We start from the raw sequence: 23,395 nt of genomic DNA on the forward strand, positions 1-23,395 counted from the left end.
ACTGAACAAGCATAGTAAGAATAATGTTATAGAACCTGTATGCAAATATTGTAACCAATCAGCCCTACAGGACTGCCCTGAGGGTGTGTGTGTAGTAATAAGATCTTGTCTAAGTGATTGAGACTTTTGTATTGCTGGTATGCTGGTTTTGTCCAGCATCCAGACTGGTACAACTCTGTAATAAAACAAATCTCTTGTCTCTGTGTGAAGAATTTGGCTTATTTGCATGCACACTGGGTAAAGAACCGTATTTTAGGGACAACACTACATTATCTTATCAAGACTGAGTACATTCAGATTCATGAGAAAAAAGAGGAAAAAAACCCTACTGCCACAAGCAACACAACTTTCAACATGTACTTTCTACATTAAAAGAGAAATAGATAGGATACACTTTGCAATAACCATTTGATGTATCACAGACTAGAACAAACAAACAGAACACCAAGAACTGTGAAGTTTAACAGTTGCAGTATTTTATTAATACAATCAAGAGAAGCTAATTGCTCATGCTTAGCTGAATTGATTTCCCTGCAGAAGTCTGCACTTCCAGTCAGGCAAGTTTCAGGACTTCTTGTACCATTGTTCCAATTCCATCAAAGATTTCATGCAGAGGTGCCTTGCACATGAAAGCACAGGTAGTAACTATTTTATTGGCTTTATCCACATGGGATTCATTTACATTTTTGCAAACGTGCTTACATCCAAGCTCTGCTATAGCGGATGCTGTTTCAGCATCAGGAAACCTGTAAATAAAAAGACTGTAAGTAACATAAAGAGATGAAACAACCATGAAGTTCTGCCTTCAAAACTTGAATGAGATATTTAATAATATTTAAGTGAGTCTCCAGTTGATGATAAGGGAGTCGGACTGCCAGTGCCAGCTTCTCCCCACCCTTATGGATGCAAGTGATCCGATTTTTTGAAAACAACATCTGAAATGCAGAGGGGCACAATTCTGTTTTTTTACAAAATTTCAATAAGTTTACAGGATGATACCAAGTGCAGCCATAACTGATTCTCAAAAGAATGAGAGATGCCAGCTGAACTTGCAGACACGTTAGACCTTCATGTAAGGTCATTCCGCAGAGATTCTGCAGGTTGTTTGTTTCTGGTGGGTTTTTGTGTGTTTGTTTGTTTTTCCTGAGGATAAGGGAGGGACAGTGGTAATCGCTCACTACTGCTACTGATAAACAATTCCATTCAGAAGTTTTATCAGGAGTTGACAGTTGTCAAAGCAGCACTGACTTCTACCAGGCCCTGCTCTCATCCGCCTCCCCTAAACTGGCACCAAACCACTATCACCAGAAAAACTTTATTAAGATGGCCACCCAAATTACCACAGGGTACCAAATTTTTGAATGCCAGCTGGCCAGATGCCCAATCTTCATTCGCACATTTGCAATACGAATCATGGCGTTCAAAGGCACTGGTTAAGCAAATTCTGTATCTCAATATGAGCTAGAATCTATTCTATCACTCTATTACCACGAATGTAACGTGAAAAAATAACTTGACACCCTCAAGTCACCTGCGTTTTTGCACAGTTACGCTTCTATAAAAGTCATTTTGTTTTGTCACTTTTAAGATTGAGAGATGCGACATCCAGTGACTCATTAGCACCCACACTGCACAGTAAAGCCAGTGCAGGAGCCTGTGATACCTTCGGTGGCTCACAGACTGATGGCTTAGGCAAGAGATAAGGCCTCCTAGAGTTTTCACGCTATTAATTGTAATGTGTCTGTGCGCGTTGATATTGTGGATCACAGACCAACGTATTTCTGAATTTAGGGATAAATTTTTCCAGTGCTACAGTGCACTAGTCATCTGACCTCACAGATTCAGTCCGTCTGTTCTGTGCCTACTGTTACTATGCAAGTGAAAACTTGAAATTAAATTATCCAAGGGTTACTGGCGCCAGAGATCTCAGACTTTTGCACAAAAAACTATCCATTTCTTAACCCTAATTCCCACGTAAAATATCTCCATCTATTTCCTTCTTACCTTCCATCTACATTTTTATCTTGGCCGACTGTAACCTCACAACCAGGAAAGACTTTAGCTGCCAGGACTGGCGATATACAGCACAAACCAATGGGCTTTTTAGCACTGTGGAAAGCTTGGAGTGTGGAGTTCACGTGCTCATTGACAGTACAGTCCTTGCCATCTACAGCCCAGGAACACAGGTTCTTTGCTACACCAAAACCACCTAAAGAAGAAAAAAAGAAGAAAGAAAAAAAGCTCAAATGTTAGACACTGCTAAAAGCCACTAAATATACCAGAAAGAAGTTCTCCTTTTTTACAGTACAATCATGGCATGTGTAGGACTGTTAAGTTATCATACTGAAAGCTTTCAGCACATGAAACATGATGGACTTAAAATGTTAAAAGTTTAACTGCAGATTTTTTATACCATGGATGTTATACAGGCCAGAAAGCTTAATCTTGCTTCAATAAGTAACAAATGGATAAATACAAAGCCTCACGTTCATTTGCTAGTGACTGGAAAAGCTGCACCATCTCATATGCACCCCTTGATAAGCAAGAGGATTAGAAGAAAGAACAATGATAGTTAAAAGTAGAAACTGCAGTCCATGAGAATAATGCAAACAGTGGTTTGACTCTACAGTAACTTCACTCTCGAGTTTTAGTTCAATACTTAAACAATTACAAGGGAGCTTTTTTCCCACCTAGAATTCTTTTTGGACTTAAAAAAAAATCAAGGTTAACATAATAAAACCAAAATGCATATTAGATAAAAAGGAATTGATAACATATGATATTCTGAGACATATCACTTGTGAGTGATAAAATAATTTCCTATTAAGAATAATGCTGATTTTTTCTTTCTAGAAATAAGTTTTAACAATCCTTTACTTGCATTTAATCTTCATTTAATTGTACAAGCAGATTATGTTTTATCGCACCTTCATTTGCTGGCTCAATAACCACCAGAATGATCAAAGAAAAAAGGTTACTAGTAAGTGTAACCATCCATTATATTTGATTCCTTGTGGAATGCGCACGACATTAACGTTTCTAAAATAAACAAAAAGAAAATTCCACGAGTATTTAAATAGACAACATCAAGTAGCTTTGCATTTTTAATATTTTCCCTTCACTCTTTGCTCACTTTCGAGTGTTATCTGGAATCTCTGAGGCAAGATTTTTAATTTTCAAACTTAATAGGGTTTATTTCCCTCTAACAGTTATTACAGCAACCCCACTGAGCCTGGGTTATAATAGCATGAAATTAACGTGGAAAATATTTGCTAGTCTCTACTCCCTGATCAGTCCTGAAGTCAGCCACTCATTTTAGCGCTGGAAGTCTGTTTCTCTGCGTTATACACACGCTCCCTCTGCTGGCCTTACAACAGAGGACAACTTCAAAATTAACTGCTAGGCGCAGTCGTGAAGGAAATATTTAACAGTACTATGAATACTCTGGCAAGTGATCGTCAGCAAGTCGTAATTTCCTCGTGACGCCTTGGTTTCTTCATCTCTAGAATGATTACAATTACCTCCATCAGAAAAGCAACTTTGTGGTCTATAAATAAAAAATTATCCATATGCATATTTAGTATAACTTGATCAGCAGCAGACCAGATACACAATTAAAACAAAATGTATTCATATCTGACAGGGAATATAATCTACTTAGCAACATGCTTGCCTGCCAATAATTTTAGAGGCCATAAAATTAAAGCATTGCCCTGTAATGTCAAGTTCTGGCCTTAACTTTTCTACTCTGGCCAGTGTTCTTGTCCTCAAGTAGGCACTAAAGTTTTCACAATCTTTACAAAGAAGGAAGGAACGGTGCGATGTATAACTTAGCAAAAGAACACTCTGACATTTTAAATTACTGAACTATAAATTAATAAATGAACTGAGATGGCTTGGCGGCTCCTGAGAGCTTGCTAAAACATTTTCTCATCCTCAAAATAAGAGAAAAAAAATACACACCTCTCAAATTCAAGAGTGTAATTTATTCTCTAAATGGACTTAAAACCAAAAAGTAATGAAGGCAAAGCAGTTATTTGCAACCAAAGACCCACAAATGATTTTCTTTAAAAACCACCTACCAGGGAAAATGACCGCATCGAATTCACTAGCTTTCAGTTCAGCCAAATCCTGAATGTTTCCTCTTGCCAATCTGGCACTTTCAACTAGAACATTTCTCTTCTCTTCTGCTGGACTTCCTTTTAGGTGATTAACTACATCCCTTTGCTCAATATTGGGGGCAAATATCTTCACCTAGAACACAGAGATGAAGCATTGTTTCGAATGTAAACATAACTTACACGTACTGGTGACAATAAAGATCTTTTAATGAAAACAGTCTTTGTTCCTGAAGTCTCTTATCCAAGGGAAGTGGATTCCACAGGATGGATCTATTGCATTAAATATCTAAAGTGACAGATGACATATTAGGATGGGTAAACTCAGGCACTTTCCACACCCTATTCCTGCAGCTTTTTGACAGGAGCACATTCTTACACCAATGTTAAGCTTGCTGATTTTGCCAGGGCCTGCAGATATCTCCTCCACAGACAACCTCAAGGACAAACAGAGCACCACAATTTATACCAGCAGCCTGGCTGGACACAGAGCTGAGCCTGCAGAAAGGCCGCTCTTAACAGTAACAGATCAGGGTGTTAAAACATGTTTTTTTTAAAAAAAAAAAAAGTTTAAAAGATAAAGATATAAACTTTATAAGCATTTCTAGCGCAACAGTTACTTTCTAGTACAATAAGTTATTTGTACTATTAAGTTACTCGAGTAGCAGGAAGGAAAAACAAAACACAGGAGAACATATTTTGGTTAGGCACAAATGGAAAAAGCTGCATGAAAAACACATAGCTCTGTGAAAGGTGCTACTGCAGGGGCTGTTTTTGCTTCTCTGTTCTGACGCTTGCCTTGCAGACTTCTCAGTGCTTGCCACTTTGGTTAATTTTAGAGAGGACAATTTTGCGGTAAATACAGAGTACTTTTTTTGTTGTTCATGTGGTGCTGTTGTTACCACCAGACAGCTAAGCATGGCTACATGCAGACAGAAGGTGACCACCTCCTGCCACCTGCAGCCACCACATCCCGCTCCAGGCTTCTCTGACGAACCCCAGTTACCCCAAAAAGCCCAGGAACAGCCAGCAGTAAACAAGCAGGTGAACCTGAGTGAGGGCTGTGGGGAACTGAGAACAGGGCATGGCCTCTTCCCTCTCCCTGGTTCAGCATGTGACCGCTGCTCCTGTCAGGGACGCACGCACGTCTTTGGGGAGAGGGGTGAAAATAGGGAGGGAGGGCTAAGACAGGGAGGGGGGTTATGGCTGAACAGGCTTTGTAGTATGTAGTTTTGGAGGAGAGCACATCTGGAGTATTGTGTCCAGTTCTGGGCCCCTCAGTTCAAGAAGGACAGGGAACTGCTGGAGAGAGTCCAGCACAGGGCAACAAAGATGATTAAGGGAGTGGAACATCTCCTGTATGAGGAAAGGCTGAGGGAGCTGGGTCTCTTTAGTCTGGAGGAGACTGAGGGGTGACCTTATTAATGTTTATAAATATGTAAAGGGTGAGTGTCAGAAGGATGGAGCCAGGCTCTTCTCAGTGACAACCAGGACAAGGGGCAATGGGTTCAAACTGGAACACAGGAGGTTCCACTTAAATACGAGAAGAAACTTCTTCTCAGTGAGGGTGACAAAGCACTGGAACAGGCTGCCCAGGGGGATTGTGGAGTCTCCTTCTCTGGAGGCATTTCAAACCCGCCTGGACGCCTTCCTGTGTACCATCACCTAGGCGTTCCTGCTCCGGCAGGGGGATTAGACTGGATGATCTTTTGAGGTCCCTTCCAACGTCTAACATTCTGTGATTTTGTGAAAGCCCACCGTGACGCTCCTATCCCGCAAACACCAGGAGCCGCTGCGGCGCTCGAATAGGTGGGGAAACCATATCTACCCCCCCTGCCCCGCGGAGCCTGTCACGGGCAGCCCCCACACACCCGGCGGGGGTGCCGGGGCGCGGAGCCCCGCCTCTCCCCGCCGCCCCCCTACCTCCGCGCCGCCGCGGCTCAGGTGCACCAGCGCCGCCGAGGCCTCGTGAATCTCGCTGCCATCGAAGACGCCGCATCCGGCGAGCACCACTGCTACCCGCTTGCCCATGGCGGCCGCCCCTTAGGCCCGGGCAGAAGCTGCTCAGGCCGCCGAAGCCGCGCCCCGCCTCCTCCCGCTGCGCTTGCGCCGAGGGGCTGCGGCTCGGCATCCATCTTGCAGCTTCCCGGGGGGCCTGGGCCGCAGCTCCCGGGCTCCCAAGGTTCGCGGGAAAAAAAAAAAGTCCTAATTTCCTTTGGCTTTAAGCGAAGTGGAACGGGTCGTATATTAGCTCTGATTTCTTTTCTGGCGTGCTTACTGCAGCAGAGCAGGAATGCAAAGAAGGTGCTGCTCAGTAGCCCCTGCAATGTTGTCACACATCTCTGTTTCTGCGACTCGCCTTAAAGTTGCTCTGCTGGCCATAGGACCTTGCAGAGGTTCAGCAGTGTACGTGAGAAGAAACTTCTTTACTCTGAGGGTTCCAGAGCACTGAAACAGGCTACCCAGGGGGGTTGTGGAGTCTCCTTCACTGGAGACATTCAAAACCCACCTGGACACATTCCTGTGTAACCTCATCTAGGTGTTCCTGCTCTGGCAGGGGGATTGGACTAGATGATCTTTTGAGGTCCCTTCCAATCCCTAACATTCTGTGATTCTGTGACTATAATGGTGTAATGAATATAGTGCTTTGAAAGACACAAAAAAAAAAAAAAAGTGGAATTTGAGTGCCAGTACTGCTGGGTCCAAGTTTCACCTCCTCAGGCCCACACACCCTCTTGGCTCCCTTAACTTTGTATTGGCCTCTCAGGAGTGACTGCTTTTTACTAGGAAAAACAAAGAGGTTATTTGGAAACCCAAACCTACCTTCTAGCACCTACTCCCTGCTTATTTGTTAAGGCATCACCCTCAAGAACCAAAGGGCTCCCTTAGGGCAAGGCAGAAGTTCATCTCTAGTCTTTTCCTTAGGGCAGAACACACAAATGCCACACAGGAGACCAGATTACTTAATTTTAGCAAGGTCCCTTAGCTCTTCAGTCCTTCATTTTTCATCAGCTGCTTCTTTTATCAAACGAACCTTGGCCTTACTAATGAAAAATCTACGCACTTACTGGAACAAAAGGATGAAAGGGTAGATCCTGTAGAAAAATTAGTGTCTTCCAAAAATTTGGAGTATAGGAATTCTGCAGGGGACACAACAGTGCACAGGGCTGGGAAGAGCAAAAATGGCATATGAAAGTAAAGTCTCTTACTGCAGCAGAATGCATTCAGCTGTATACTGCAAGGTGAGGAGTCTGTGTGGGATGATGTATAGGGAGATTCTTCAACAGAAAACAGCCAGGATAGGGAAACTACTTACATAACAGCAGGCTGTTGCAATGCTTTACTCCAAATAAATGCAGGGCTACAGCAGTAATTCCACCACAGCCCATACTCTGCCTCTCAAGATTGAGCAGGACTGCAATGCAGCTCCAACTCAGAAAGTCCTTGATTGCCTGACCACCTAATCTACAACCATATGGAGGAAGATCCTTCTCAACTCAAAACATTTGTGGAATTAGAGCTCTGTATAGCACCAAATACTCACCTTATTCTCCAGGCTTAGCAGGACCCCTGGTAAGTTCCAGTGGAGCCATCTCAACCCAGAGAAGTATGAAATATGTTTGGTGGGGGTGGAGTGGTAGTTCAACATGCTTTCTGGCACGGGACTCCCTGAGCTCAGCTGCAGGAGAGCAGAAAGTTTGATTAGGTTTGGGGATAGGGGAAACAAGAGTTTCCAGAGCTGGAATCCTCCCCACACCTGAGAGGTAGGAAGAAGATGCTGTGTGGATGAAGTTCAATGCATGTTTGGAGATATGAGTGGGTTCTCAAACTCTCCTGTATATTAGGGTCAGGGTTAATGTTATAGCTGGCTCTGTACCATGGTCTAGCTCTAACTTGCTCATGCCATGTCCCTTTCCCAGCTCTGCGACCTTGTGATGGCCCTCTGTGTCTGTCTTAGATCCATGTTTTCATCACAGCTCATGGCATGTCCCTGCCCTGGCTCTGCATCACCATGAAACAGCACATGATGACTATTCTCTGTCTTGAGGCCACAGCAACAAATAACAACAAAAGCACTTCACAAGCAATACACCTCTGCAGACAGATCTTTGTAAGGTGTAAGGACTCACCTTGATGGGAGAAGAAACTACTGTCAGGGCTCTGAGTGCACTAATAGCCCTTAGTTACCTTGGCCAGCCTCAGCTGGGGCCTCTACCCACACACCCTCTGGCCACTCACTCATACAGGCTGGTTTTCCTGCACAGACTGTGAACCTCTGCCACAGGAAGCCTGATCTTCAGTCCTGCCTCCTGGATGGACATTGGATGCATAGGTAGTCCTGTGTCTTGGCTGGACCCTGGGCTTGACTCTACCTTGCTGTGTCTGGGGCTGCTGGTGGATTCAGCCACTACTCCATACCTATTCTCACTCAGAAACTTCAGGACTACACTGTGGTCATTGAGGTCACTGCCCTTGCCTGCACCACGGTCACCTCTGCTTCTGGCTTGTCGTGCTGTGCAAAGGCAGCCCTACTCCTGCTGCTCCCTGGCACCCCAGAGCTAAGCAGAAATGACAAAAGCTATCTGACTTCAGATAAACATGTATTTGAAGTGGGAAAGAGGATTCACTGCTCTGCTATGTGGCAGCATCCCCAGGAAAGCAGCGGGGATCCCCTGCTGAGCTGTCTCAGCAGAGCTGTTTGGGAGAGCCCAGGCAGGAACAGTTTCTGACTTTCTTCACAGTTCTTATCAGACCTTGAGCAACCAGCTACACAATGCGAAGGGGAGAACACGCCCTGGGCCTTGACTTACTGTGTCCTTCAGGCTTCAACTTGTTGAATTACATTTCTGCCCTGGACCCCAACCCTTTTCCTACTGCTCAGAATTTAAGAAAGATGTTTTCTCTACTGGAAATCGTGTTCTGAAGGCACTTAGTTGCCTAACAACAGATTCTCAGATTACCTTAAATTTGCCTTGGATGGCTTTTTGTATTCCACAGGCTGTATCCAGCTGACTCATCAATTCGCTTATCCCTACCCTGCAGCAGATCCCAGAGAGTCTCTCTCAGCTCAAAACTCGTGATGAACTTCATCTACATCCTTGTCCTGAGCACAGCCCTCATCTTGGCTCTCAGTGTTGAGGAGGCCACCTGAGGGGACACCCTTACCTTGCATAGGCACAAAGCCCAGCCATTCTCTTTTCCCATAGAAAAATACATGGCTTTCCCCCACCCTAATGCACAGTTCAGTTTGCATCTCAGGCTACGTAGCAGAGTAGAGGTGCAGAGGAGTCCTGTCTCCGGCTCCTTTTCTCAAGACTTCTCTCACACCCCTCAAAGGTGGGGAGGGTGGACCTCACGTTGATGAACTCCTGTCTTTCAGACTGGCTTCAGTGTGACTTCAGGTACTGTGTGTATTTCTTAGTGTGCATCCAGCTGACTCGATAGCTAACATATGCCAGAGTAAATATAAAAAAAAACCTGTGAGCAGTAAAACTGCCATCTGTGTAGTTTTGTCTGCTGTGATCCATATATATAATCGTAACTTTCTTTGGCAGATGTGCAGTTAAGGGTGTAACCACCAGCCAGAGAACCCCATTTTCATGAGACAGGAGCTGTTACCTTCAGGTTCAGCAGCCTCTTTGCTGTGACTGTTACAGTGTGATGACTCATACAGATGTTAAGAACCAAACTAGCTGTTCAAAAGCACAAGTTTTGGCAGCAGCAGCAGGATTTGTTTTCCCCTTTCTCTCTGTGCCTTCCATCCTGTCGCTCTCAAAGGCAGAGGTGGAGAAGACACTGTTCTATAATGGGAAATCACTATGAGTCGTCTTCATTTTTTCCAGGAAAATGTTTGGTTTTCACTAATCAAAAGAAAATGCTTTGGGAAATAAGAAAAATTTAGGAATCCTGTCAACTCCAGAAGTTAATCTTTGTAGCCAGTCTCAAGCCTGCTAGTGGACAAAGATGTAGATCAGCTCTGTGGGTTTATAAAGGGCAGTTTGACATATTTCTGGATAATAAATGAGACAGCTGCTGAGTCAGAAATTGCTGATGTGAGCTTTTTTAGCTCAAGCATGTTTATTCACAAATGTATAAGTCATTTATTTTCTATGTTAAAATATAGTTCACCAGAAAGCTTTGATTGTGTGAGAAGTAAAAAGGGTACTGTGCTGCAAAAGTTTCCCACAGGATGCAATGAAGTGAGATACATAAATGCTACTAAAATGAAAAACAAAACAAAACAGTATGCCATAATAGTGATTTGACCTGATACCTTCAGCAACCACAGCAGTGCCTGAATAGTTTTACTAGTCCAAACTGCCAACATATGCTCAGCCAGGTCTAAGAACCAGTCCATACAGTATTTCTACTTTGGCTAATGAGTAGCTATGGCACCTTCATTATGTCATTTCACTTCTCTGCATCCCAGTTTCATAGAAGGGATAAATTATCCTTCCCTTATTTCAGAAAGTATTTCCAGAGTTACATGTCAAATTCTTTAAAACTAGGAATTACAACTATATTCCACACAAACATGTATCTTCTTGAACAGATGAAAGAGCTGGCATTCTGTACTACCCTTATGAGTAATAGCACACTTTATTTTATAAAGAACAAAATCAGAGCTTTACTTTAAAGCAGACACAAATAACGTGCATGAGATTGAAATGGTATATGGAAATATAGGTAAGTATAGATTATGTATACATGAATGAAAATAATGTGTAGTGCTGAGTGGCATGGATTTTAAAGATAGGTGTTATAGAATCAGGTAGCGATGGAGTGAGATACAGAAATGTTGCTGAAATTTAAGATTTTAATTGCTGCATCATCTTACAGTTTTTGGAACACTTTTAGTACCTCCAGCATTACTGAAATTGATATTCAGCAGCGTGTCCTGCATTTTTATGTAAGACACAGTGTTTTCCACCTCCAATTTTGTTCTAATATAGTCTAGCGTGGTGCTGACTGGAGAACTGATTGTTCTTTAGGGGCTCATATGCAATAAGCAGGGATATTTCTCTGGCTCCTGATAGTCAAAAGTCCACAGCACAGTTATTATTTACCCAGTGAATAGCACACACCAGTGCTTTCACTGCTGATGCCAACTACCAAACTTAGCCTCCTGGACTCCGATGCCAGCATAGCTGGTTTTGAACTCTACCAAGCTGGAAAAAGCTGTGTTTACTGCAGGGCTGCTGCCAGCAAACCTGTCCTTGCTGTTTATCTTAGCCAGAGTTCATTTTAAAGATAGTGCTTGCTATTGTGGTAAAAACGAGAGAATAAACTCCTATAATCACTGTAATGTAAGTTACAACCTGAATAAGTGTTCTGAAATGGGTGATGAGTATACAAACTCAGCCTGAAGCCCTGAAAGGCTTCAGACAAGACTTTTGGGCAGCCAGAAGAGGCTCAGGCCTGTGCGGTTTATTGCAGCAGTTTGGTGAGGCCTCATCCCATCGTGCTGGGTCCAGGCCCAGAGGTCATCCCTCTTGGTGGATTCTGGTTTTAAGGATGGGCATTTGACGTGTGTTTTAAATCAGCTTCAAAGCAATGCTTGAAACAACATACTAGGCTGTTAAAAAGTACATTAGCTAAATGACAAGAATGCGTAGTTGTCTGGATCTCCAGAAAACTGAAATTGTAGTTCAATCAGGTTCAGCCCAGAAGGGCAATTGTATCCTGGGCTGCATCAAAAGGAGTGTGACCAGCAGGTCAAGGGAGGTGATTCTGCCCCTCTGCTCTGGTGAGACCCCACCTGGAGTCCCGTGTCCGGCTCTGGAGCCCTCAGTACAGGAAAGACATGGACCTGTTGGAGAGGGGCCAGAGGAGGCCACCAAGATGGTCAGAGGGCTGGAACAGCTCTCCTAGGAGGACAGACTGAGAAACTTGGGGTTGCTCAGCCTGCAGAAGGCTCTGGGGAGACATTATTGTGGCCTTTCAGTACCTAAAAGGGCCTGTAAGAAAGATGGGGAGAGACTTTTAACAGGGCCTGTTGCGACAGGACAAGGGGTAATTGTTTTAAACTCAGAGAGGGCAGATTCAGGCTAGACATGAGAAAGAAATTTTTTACAGTGAGGGTGGTGAAACACTGGCCCAGGTTGCCCAAAGAGGTGGTAGATTCCCCATCCCTGGAGACATTCCAGGCCAGGCTGGGTGGGGCTCTGAGCAACCTGATCTAGTTCAAGATGTCCCTGCTCATTGCCGTGAGTTGGACTACATGACCTTTGAAGGCCCCTTCCAGCCCAAACTATTCTATGATTCTAAGAGACGTTTTTAAGGGCTGGTTCAACACACGGTTGGTTTTCCTCCAGCGAAGGAAAAAAACCTGCACTGGGTCCCGTAGCGCGGTGCCACCCTCCCGTCCCACGCCCTGCAGTCCGTGCCCTCCGCGGCCACCACCAGCCGCCCCGGGCCGGGTGGGCGGGCGCGGGGGCGGCTCCTTCCCGCCCAATCTCCCTACGCCCTGCCGCTCTCCCGCCTGCCGGCACCACCGGGGCCCGGCCGTAGCCCTGCAGGCCGCGCCGCCATGGGTGCCGCCCGCCACTGCCGCCTGCTGCTGCTGGTGCTGGCGGCGGCTTGGGCGCCGTGTTTCTCGGAGAGGCTCCGCTCCCGGCGGTGGCCGGTGCCCTACAGGTGAGTGAGGCGGGGACGGGGCCCGGCGGCCGGGGCGGAGGGACAAGCACGGCCTCGCCGCTGCCTGCGCCCGACCGCCCGCCTCCTCGGCCCGTCAGCTTTCCGTTTGCTTTGTTTATGTAATTTGCTACAAAGGTCGTGAATAGTTTCCCCTTTTTAATCACGGGGGTATTTTTCGTCTGTTTAGCTCACAGGTGTAAGGGAACGGGTGTCCCGTCCCTGGCTCCGAGCTGCGCTCGGTCTGGCAGCAGCGAGACCGCCGCCCCCGGGCTGTCTGCCCCTCCTTTAAAAATGCACCTGTAGTTCCTGTTTTAGCCACAAGTTGCGATGAGGAAGTCAGGCTACCATTTATTTTATTTTTTAAATTTGACTTTACTTCATGTTCACGGTAAACAACATTATATAAAATCCAGTTTGCTGCTCCGGAGCTGTCTTGTCTCCAGGAGGAGGCCTGGGGTGCTGCTGTGGAAAGCAGAACAATGCACGTTATTTCATTTTATTGAAGTAAGTGGGTCCGGCTATGGCTATGCTGAGGAAATAAGGCTCTTCAGGAGAAGTGTTACGCTTCTGTGTGTATTTTGTGTGCCCTTGCTGTTTGTAAAGTGAGGCGTTGTAGCTTGAACTGCTCTCCAATGCATGCCTGAAGTTTTGCAAGCCTGTTGTGTAATTTCTAGCAGTTCAGTTTGTATCAGGTGATGCCTGAAGGAGCTGATCTTGCAGTCACAAGGCACTGGGGTTCTCCAGCAAGTTCAGGAGTTGAAAGGCTGGGTTTCAAGATGGTCAAAGTAGTACCAGCCTGTCAGTGTGAGACACTCAGAACTGTGGTGTTTTAATGTTTTTTAACATGCTTGCTTGTTACCTTCTTGTCAGATGCCAAGTACAGTGGGAAAGGAAATTGAAAATTTGAGGTGTGCAATCTAAAACCAGGACTTAAATGTGTGGCTGGCACAAGTCTTTGTTTTTTAGCTGTGTGTTCCTTTTTTTCTTTTCCTGGACAAAATGAAGGTGGACATGCTGAATTACCCATCAAGCTTGGAGGAGAAGTCCACAGGGAAAATCGGTGGTGTCTCAGCAGGGCTAATGGCCTTGCTATGGCTCAGAAAGTCTCATGTCTTTGAGTCATCTCATGGCTGGGGTATTTGTGCCGTTCAGTAGCCCTGGGCAACTGAGTGTGCTAGACTCTCAGGCTGTGACCTGGGCAAGCTCTGTGCTCTGATCTGTCTTGATAATAGGAATATAGGAACCTTGTTTTAAGTGAAATACAGCAAGTGAATTTGAAGGCAATTGGGAAAGGAAGACTTATCAGAAAGTGGTTTTTTTTGCTGTTTGTATATGGTGTGATATGTAACCAGATTCAGTCTTTCGTTCTTGAGGTTTAATAGGAATGATGAATGGAAACAGTGATGCTAAGTTCTTAGGCCTCTTTACCTAAATTAGCATAGAGGAACAGAATATGTCTTTCTGATATTGGCAAAATTGTACAGTAAAAATAGCTCCCTCTGGGGACCTCTTACTATAGGGTAGTTTCCCAGAGCAAACTGGTCAGTCCCTGGGTAGACAAACTGTTAAGAGGAGGTTTTTGAGGCAGATCTCAAACCATTCTCTATGTGTCTCTGACTTTTGGAGTATAAGTCACCCTTTGTAATCTGTATCATGTCCACTCCTTAGCTGCCAGCACTATGTAGAACATGATTTGCATTCGGAAGTCTTAAGTCCTGTTTCTGCAGGCATGCACCTCAGCAGCCTTATGAACTTGTGTGCTCCAAGTGTTGCAGCGTCTGGATCGCAGAATCTGTCTTTGGGAGTAGCTGCGTGCTTGAGCTTCCCCAGTCAGGCCCTTGGGAAGCCATGATGCAGTTACTTCAGCTGTGAAGCTGTGCTTATCATTCTGTGTGCTTTTCTTTCTCAACACAGGCGCTTTGATTACCGTCCAAAACCTGATCCGTACTGCCAAGCTCGTTACACCTTCTGTCCCACTGGATCTGCCATTCCAGTTATGAAAGAGGAGGATGTCATTGAAGTATATCGATTACAGACTCCAGTATGGGAGTTCAAATATGGGGACCTATTAGGACATTTGGTAAGGTGGTGTTTTTGTTTAACAAAGTTAGAGTGGCAAATCCAGCTGAATTCAACTGCAAATGTCAATAGCAGGAGCTGTAAGATTGGGATACGCTTGTATGGAGGAGTATTGGAGCACACAGGCTAAGCTATCTATAGGAAAGATACCCAAAGAGCAGTGAGTTTCAAACAGAGTTCAGCTCAGCTAAAGAAAAGAGCGTGACTGATGCTGTCACTGGGTTTGCATGTGTTCCCCCACAGAGCTGCATATTGAGAATGTTTTGTATACATACACACTATTACATTTTAGGTGTCTTTTCGTGTACTAGCACTGGATCAGGAGAATACGTTTATCTGTCCCCTTATGTCAGATGAAGTGCTTGCTTGGTGGACAGCTGTAATTTAAATAGCTTGTCAGAATGACTGGTTGCTTTTATGGTTCTGTCTTGGGTGTTGTGATCAGTATTTAATTAAAGTCTGAATTCATGGAGTCATGCAAATATGAAAAAAATCACAGCTTTGATGACATTTTTAGCTTTAGAAGTACCATAATTCAGCTTTGAAGCATGATCCCTAACAAATAAATACTAGTGAACATGAAATAGCAACATCAAAACCAAGCACACAGAGTCATAAATGGAAATAGCTTAAAATGTCATTATATTAGTTGTTAAACTAAACTTGAATTTATGTATTTACAGGTTTTAAAATAAACATTAATCTCATTCCTTTTGTGACTTTCATTTGTAACATTTGTTTTTGGTAGCTCTCTTCTGTTCTTTATTTCTTTCGTACCCCTGTGAGGTTTAGGATTCAAAAGTAAGCTTGAGTTTTGATGATGAGCTCCCACTGAGCATCTGCCTCCAAATAACAAATTTACAATGGATGGATAGACAAGCACTGAGACAGCGTGTCTCTGTGGTAAAAGTATATACGTGATATAACCATGTATGTTGTGCACTGATGCTACTGAATCCAAGATGTTACAGGAACCCTTTCCCCACTTCTCACCTTGTTACACTACAGCTCCCAAGCATCTTAGGTTCTGTACAGGTCAAGCTGGAGTTGGTTTTATGTTAAAATTTTGGCTTTTGGGGCTTTTTTTTGTTTGCTTTTCCAGAAAATTATGCACGATGCTGTGGGTTTCAAGAGCTCTCTAACAGGCAAAAACTACACGATGGAGTGGTATGAGCTCTTCCAGCTTGGGAACTGCACATTTCCACATCTCCGGCCTGGCATGGATGCACCGTTCTGGTGTAACCAGGGAGCTGCCTGCTTTTATGAAGGAATAGATGATGCGCACTGGAAGGAAAATGGAACTTTAGTTCTTGTGACCACAATATCAGGTAGATTTCAGATGCTTTGGATGGTGCTAATATAGTAAAATATTTAGTCAGCCTTGTCTTTGTGTAAAGCAGCATATTTTAATTTATGTTTTGTAGGTTATCATCTGCAATGTAGTCACTGATGCTAATTTCAAACTGAAATACTGTCTCTGCACTTTAATACAGAAAGTGGTATGAGGTTGCTGCCTTTTGAACAACTCACACTGAAGAGTTGTTCTATGAGAATAATTTGGTGTTGCTGTAAAAAAACACTTGAGTCTCTTAAGTGTAAAAATAGCAAAACAGCTGATATAGAACCATTATGGACTCTTTTCACATAGCTTCACCAAAACAAAGCCTTCTGTTGTGAGGTGGCAGGTGACTGACTGCTGAGATAGAAAAACTGGTGAAAATGTGTACCTTACTGAGCAAACAAATAGGGGATATTTAGAAATAGTCTCAAACAAACAAACAAAAAAACCCCTCAGTTTCCATCTGTCCCATTATGGGTCATAAAAACTGTGCAAATGTTCCCAATAATAGGCCTCTGTCATATGTCGTAGAACAAAACCAGAATTTACACCTCTGAATATGTCAGTGGTGACCAAAATAGCTTTCTGGTATATAATGAATCCCCAAATTCTCGAATAAAAAGGTCATTTAAATAAATCTGGGTGGTTAGTGTAGTCATATAGTGAATGACTTACAAGCAAAGTCCCCTGAGGACCTGGAAAGTTGCATTTTTCGTGAACAAAACCACTTATTCTCCTAAATTAGCACAGTGTACAGGGCCCAGTGAAGAGTCAGATTACAGCCAGTGTGGTGCTTTATGTTTGCCCATTTCTACCTTTAGCAGCTTTGCTGGACTCAGTCTCTAGATCTAGCAGTGCTAGGAAATACTAGACTGTTCTTTAAGCGGTGAAATAAGCAGAGCTGCTTTCCTGTGAGTTTGTAGCTCATGACCAAAGTCCTTGATGCCCAGTATAGTTCGATTCTTTCGTATGAATACCAAGTTAAATATTTTCATACAGCTGTGAAACTTGTAATGCTTCCTGCCCGTGTGGGTTATGTGATGCCTCAGAAGGGTACGGCTATGCTGGTGTCTTCTGGTGGTGATGTTACAGTCCTCCTTGTCCCTCTTGCTTCATGTTTCCACAAAACTTTTAGGAAGGTAGCGTCTCTGAGAGTTTTGAATTGTCTGAATTTGACTAGGAATCTGAGAGCTACTGTGGAAGGGGATGAGTGGATGCAAGCACAGATAGACAGCAGCATCACAAGCCAAACGTGCTTCCTTCAGAGAGCAGGCAAAAGCATCCCATCTCTTGGGAGAGGGCTTCAACAGCTGGACCCTTTTTGTGAGATCTTGTGGAGCTGTTTGTCAGCAGTGTGAGAGACCACACTGAAGCATTCTAATTTTCTTTTAAAGCCCATCAGCCAGGTTAATATTACTTAGGGGTATGTTTATTTTGTGGAAATAGGGCAGGAATAGCCACATCTGATTTTCACTGTTTAGGCATCTTCCAACAGATCATAATGGAGCCATGTTATATCTTTGTTTAATTTAAGAGGTTAAGGCCAGAACTTCATACTAAATCCATCTTGGTCTTGTTAGGAGAGGTGAATCCTTTTCAATGACATGCTGTGCAGAATACACCCTAGAAAGCTAATTTGGTAGGAATTAGAGATGATAGAAGGGAGCTTCAAGCCCATCTACAGTGTATAGTAAGTACAGTTCTTGATACAGATTAAATGACTTGCTGTTTGATTAAAGTAATGGGCAATTAAAAATGAAATAATCCAACACTTTCACTAAACAGAATTATTTTTATGTGTACTGTGAAGCCCAAAAGCTCTTAAGTGTGGAGTGAAGAGCAGTTACAATGGGGTAGCCTAGAAGGTGAAAGTGCAGAGCTCTAGTTACTCCAAGGTAGTAGCTTTGCATGCATGCATGCTTACCTTAGGGTAAGCGTGAGATGTATTTACTCTCTGATGAAGAGTGGACCCAGCTATCCGACCTTTGCATCTTGTTTTGGAGGGAGGTGTGTGTGGCACGCAGTGCTCTGCATTGGCCTGCAGGAACACAATGTTGCAGTGAATTCAGACGTGATGTGAGAGGCTGGTTGTTGTGTGCAGGGTGGTTTTGGTGACACAGTTCTGTGCGATGGCTGTCACCTTGGTTTCTCGACTTCGTAACAGTCCTGCCTGTCTTTCAGCAGCTACCAAGCACAGTTACTGTACCCCCAGCAGTCACACTTGCAGCTGAAGAGAGGTCATGGCTTGGAACGCTGTCACGATTGCAAGCTGTCATCTGACTGCGTCTGATTTAGCGCACAAAAAGAATCTGCAAAATTTGGCTGTGCTGTGAATGTGAGGTGCTGGAGGGATCTGAGTCATAGATGGTTGTACTCTGTGCCCTGAGAGGGAGGGAAAGGCTAGGCTGAGGTGCAGTGCTGTGCTTCAGCTCAGTTTTGGGGAGGCAGATGCATCATATGTAAGGAGCTACTGGAGGTCTGAGCTGAGTTAGAGGTGTCTTCCTCATTCCAGTTGTGAAATCACCAAACCACTCCAAACGTATTCTAACAAAAAAAATATTCCACGAGGTGTTTAAGTTTACTGGTTTTCACATCCAACTCATATAATTTGGCTTAGTTCAACTTTGCTGGCTGAGGAGCTGCTAAGGTGTCTCAGTCTAAGGTTACACAATCTTTTGTCATGGAAAGATATGAAAACTTCTGCCCTGAATTGCTGAATTTAGTTAAAACTGGAGGAATTGCAGAAACACCTTTTGCACTGGTGAGCACATTATCAACATCTCTTGTAGACTGTACTACCTGCCCTGTTTGTCTACGTGAATAAAACAAAATGAGAAGTGTCATGGTTCTCTGATGTTTGGACGTTCTGGCACAGTAGCAGGAAATAGGGCAGAAAAGGGAAACAGAATTTAAATAACTTAAATGTAGTTTATTTAGTGGGGTATCACTTCTCCCTCCAATGTGAGCCTTGTGTCTTTGTATGGCTAGATGAGTTCTAGGTAAACTTTTGCAGGGGAGGGAGGTGAACCTTGAAATAGATGGAAAATATTTTGAGTCATGTTTATTACCTTGTCTCTGTAATACATGTTTTTATCTCTTTCAGGAACCATGTTTAATGAAATGGCAAAATGGGTGAAATATGACAATGAGACTGGGATTTACTATGAGACCTGGAAAGTTCAAGCAAGTCCTGACAACCAGTCAACAGTATGGTTTGACTCTTATGAATGCTCTAAATTTATACAGAGAACATACCAGAAGCTGGCTGACTTAGGAGCTGTATTTAGGAAGATACAAACAAACTATACCAGCATAATTTTATTCAGTGGAGAACCTGTTTATTTGGGAAATGAAACATCTATTTTTGGATCGCTAGGAAACAAGACATTGGCAGGAGCTATAAGAGACTTTTACTATCCATTCAGACCTCACCGGACAGTTGGAGAGTTTTTTGTGGATCTTTTAAAAATAATTGATCGTGTCATCTTGAATGGCCAGTTTTACCTCTTCTACAACTTGGAGTACTGGTTTTTACCTATGAAGTACCCTTATCTCAAAATCATTTATGAAGAGGTCCCTTTACCTGTTGGAAGCAAAACGTCCTTTGATGTGTAATTGCTTACTAAAGAACCAAACTTGCCCTTATACCAGGTTATCCTAAAGGATTTTGGATTGCAACCATGGAGGTATATAAGTGTTGTGTGTTTCACGGCTGACTGTCAAAGTGGCCTTGGGAAGGCTTTGCTAGACCACATGAAAGACAATGCCTTTTTTCTTAGTGTTCATGAACATATCACACAAGTACTAAAGCATCTCTGCCTTGGCCAGCTTCTGTGTAACCATGGACACCTGCTGCTTGGCTGATGTAGCTCCTCTTGGCTCAACTCTACAGGTAGCACCTGGCCACCAACAGAGATGGGACACAAATCTTACAAGGACCTTCTGGTCTGACTGACTCAGCTAATCCATGTGTTGGAGCTAACAAACCCGAGTGCCTAGATATGTCATTTCCTGTAATGTGTGCCTTAGTTTGGTGTTTCTATATTTCTTTCAGTCGTCCACCTGAAGCCTATGAGCTGCTCTCTGGTTCATGAAGCAGGCGTGCAGCAGGGTGGGAAGGGACAGTGAATCTATTAAAAGATGGCAGGAGGGATATCTTGTCACCACTTTGCTTCCTTCACCTGCACTATAAACGCAATACAGATGGCTCTTCCTGAGATTTGTGTTGGAGTTTTCCAGCACAGAGAGAAGGCAAACAGCCTGTTTTGATATCAACATTGATGCATAACTGAAGTGTTCTAGCAGCCTCCTGTCTTAAAGTCTACTTGAGGCTTCATTTAGGTCAGTTGCATAGAAGTAATGTTTATATTCCTTTTACACTTCTTTAAAAAGTATGGAATCCTTAAAATGAAAGCAGCAATGACGTTTGTGGTGTGTCAAAGTCAGTTAAAAATAAGCAAATGTCATAGATTTGCCTATAAAAAGTATGTGCAGCCTCTTACTGGCAGTGATGCTCTGGTGTATTTGGGTCCTGTTCCTCGCTATGCCTAGAACAGCTTGGCAGCTAGTGCCTTCTAAACCCAGCTGGCCAAAGCCAAGGGCAACACTGGCTTTTTGGAGAGCAGCAAGGAGCCTCTACACACAAAAAAATACACCTGCAGCAGCATAATCATCCCTGAGTGTATACTGCTCACTTTGGTTTTCTAATTCAGCTGCAGAATAAGTAGCATTCCTGCAGAGGTTATTACTGCATCATGGGCAGGTAGGTAGTAACGCAGTAACCTGGTACTGCAGTTTGATTTGGCTTGAGTTGAATTAATAGTCTGCTCCAGCCAAAGACAGAGTACACAGTGATTTGATTCAAATAATAAGAATGGCAGAAAATTGACCTTGTGTTAAAAAAAAGTCACTAAAGTTAGTTAGTTGAATTGTATTGTCATATAAATGTGATGAGCATGAGAGCTCACGTGAGAGGAATGAGGTGATGAGCACACCGGTGTTCTGCAGGGGAAAGCTGCTAATTAGTTCCACTGTTACATGAAACTTCACCTTCTACCTCAGCTTGAAAGATTCTTTGCAGCCAAAGTCACAGGCCCACACTTTAACCAGCAGAGTTTCAGATGACCCACTAAGAAGGTTATCCAGGAGGCACTAGGGAAGATAAAGGGGAGCCACAAGCCTGTCTACAGAAGGTGCATTCTTGTCGATGCCTGTTTTTATGACTTTGAACCCCTCGGCATTGTTGAGCCCACATTTATCCTTTCAGGAAAAAGCCTCAATCTCAAAACCAGTGTCCCAAGCAAAGGGGAAATAGGATCATGCAACCAAGCCAGTAGAAGCCCCAAAAGCTTCTTCTCTAGCATTGGCTAAAAAGCATTGTAGCATTGATGCAACTAAGGAGACATTTTGGAGCCTGAAGCAGATGCCATATTGGGGAGGGTTGTGCTCTCTCCTAGTCAGTCTCTGCTCAGCCTGACAGTGCTGTTCCTTCACTGTACAGCACTGCTTGGTCTTCATACAGGACCTAGGGAGCTGAGACACCAAAGTCATTCTTTTCCCCAAATAGTTAGGATATGTGAAAGCCCTGGAGAGCTGAAAATGGCAAATCTTGAAATACACAGGCAATGGTAGCCGAGTCCTGCACATCAAAGCTGCCTCATGCAGCTCCTAATGAAGAAATGGGTGTTTGTGGACTTGTAATATCTAGAGAGATTATACAATGACGACTTGACATAGCTGACTGGTTACAGAAGTAAAAACCTTCATATTAAAGAACTTGATCAAAACCAATTGATGTCTATATGAAAGAAGTGATAGCTTTTCATGGCTGTGGTCAAATGTAATATGGTTCTGTCAGTACAAGTTTATATCCCTGGCTTTTTGTAACTAGATAACAGCCCCTCTCACTTTCCCAATTTAATCTGTACATTCTACTTAATTTAGCGTGTTCAATACTCCGGATGGCATAGGGAGCCACTTCAAGGACAACAAGTTACATCCTGGCATGTATTAGTTGCAAGTTAGATGAGGTAAATTTCAGGCAACAAAAAAAAGATGAAGACAAGTTATTTGTCAAGGACACTGCATCCCTTCCAGTCAGAAGTATTAAAAACCCCAAGTATTTAAGACAAAAATCTGTGAGTATATCCAGCAGTAGATCATACTGATGATCATCCTTTATGCAGCCATGTGTGTATGCAAACCTGCATCTTGCTCTGAAAAGAAGAGGAACTCTAACCTCAGTATTAAGGTACAAATTATCAATGTAGTAGTTGTCATTTTTTAACTTGACAGTTCCTTCTGAGGCCACTGTTTATTCCTTCCATAGGCACAACATTTGAAGAGAGCAATCTTCACTTTCTTTGATTTTCTCAAGTATTGTGTTCTCAGGTTCTGAACAAGGAGCCAACTGTTCAGACTGAACGCACAGCCAGACGGAAATAAACTCCACTGGCACCAACTGCATTTCTGTAAGAGGTGCAGTTGTTGAAGTTGACTAATTATCACACTGAAAATATTAATAGTTTCACTAACATTTAGATGGCAGTTAGCAAGCGCAGTGCTCTCTTGTAGGCAGAATCCAGAATCCTTGAATTAGGCCTATAGAGACAGATCCAAAGTAACACCGAGGTGATGCGTAGGCTACTTCTGGGAAATTTAGACAAGCCCAGAATAGATCCATAAAGATTACACTTTTGTCACTTAAAAAGCGAGTGTTAGCAACATCTAACTGGAGAAGGCTTGTGCTCTTCCACTTACAATGGAGTCTAAACTGTAAATCTAGAGCATAAAACCCCCCCTACCATCAGCTGCTGATTGCAAATTAGCAAAATTATATAATGAAAAGAGACTTCACCAGCCATCATGTTTTCAGCCTGGGGAGAACTGATAGAACTAAAACTATTGCCTCACAGAATGTCCTGAGTTGGAAGGGACCCAAGGATCATCAAGTCCAACTCCTGTCCCTACATGTGACAAACCCAAAATTCACGCCATGTGTCCGAGGGCATTGTCCAATTGCTTTTTGAACACTGTCAGGCTTGGGGCTGTGACACCTCCTTGGGGAGCCTGTTCCAGTGCTGCACCACCCTCTGGGGGAAGAACATTTTCCTCATGTCCAACCGAAACCCCACTGGCACATCTTCCTGACATTCCCTCAGGTTCTATTGTACGTCACCAGAGAGAAGAGATCAGCGCTTGCCCCTCCTCCTCCCCTTGTGAG

At 43.6% G+C, this 23,395-nt stretch overlaps 2 protein-coding genes across 3 annotated transcripts; one reads left to right on the plus strand and one right to left on the minus strand.

Moving 5' to 3' along the window:
* Positions 1-454: 454 nt before the first annotated feature.
* On the minus strand, positions 455-6,234 carry LOC102096417 (glutamine amidotransferase-like class 1 domain-containing protein 3, mitochondrial). The gene is made up of 4 exons (XM_065056369.1): positions 6,042-6,234; positions 4,083-4,254; positions 2,005-2,209; positions 455-746 (listed from the first exon to the last, which is right to left on the minus strand). Exons 1-4 carry the CDS (start codon positions 6,147-6,149, stop codon positions 554-556), a joined length of 678 nt encoding a protein of 225 aa, XP_064912441.1. The 5' UTR covers positions 6,150-6,234; the 3' UTR covers positions 455-553.
* Positions 6,235-12,493: 6,259 nt separating this feature from the next.
* Positions 12,494-21,963, plus strand: CLN5 (CLN5 intracellular trafficking protein). Of its 2 annotated transcripts, none has more exons than XM_065056355.1 (4): positions 12,494-12,755; positions 14,670-14,835; positions 15,937-16,162; positions 19,277-21,963. In XM_065056355.1, the coding sequence occupies exons 1-4, from the start codon at positions 12,649-12,651 to the stop codon at positions 19,786-19,788; spliced, it is 1,011 nt and encodes a 336-aa protein (XP_064912427.1). In that variant the 5' UTR covers positions 12,494-12,648; the 3' UTR covers positions 19,789-21,963. The 2 variants fall into 2 exon arrangements, with proteins under 2 accessions (XP_064912427.1, XP_021142413.1); XM_021286738.2 differs by lacking the exon at positions 12,494-12,755 and adding an exon at positions 13,110-13,259.
* Positions 21,964-23,395: the final 1,432 nt, after the last annotated feature.

Source organism: Columba livia, chromosome 1, assembly GCF_036013475.1.
Source record: "Columba livia isolate bColLiv1 breed racing homer chromosome 1, bColLiv1.pat.W.v2, whole genome shotgun sequence".
In the NCBI taxonomy this organism is placed as follows: domain Eukaryota; kingdom Metazoa; phylum Chordata; class Aves; order Columbiformes; family Columbidae; genus Columba; species Columba livia.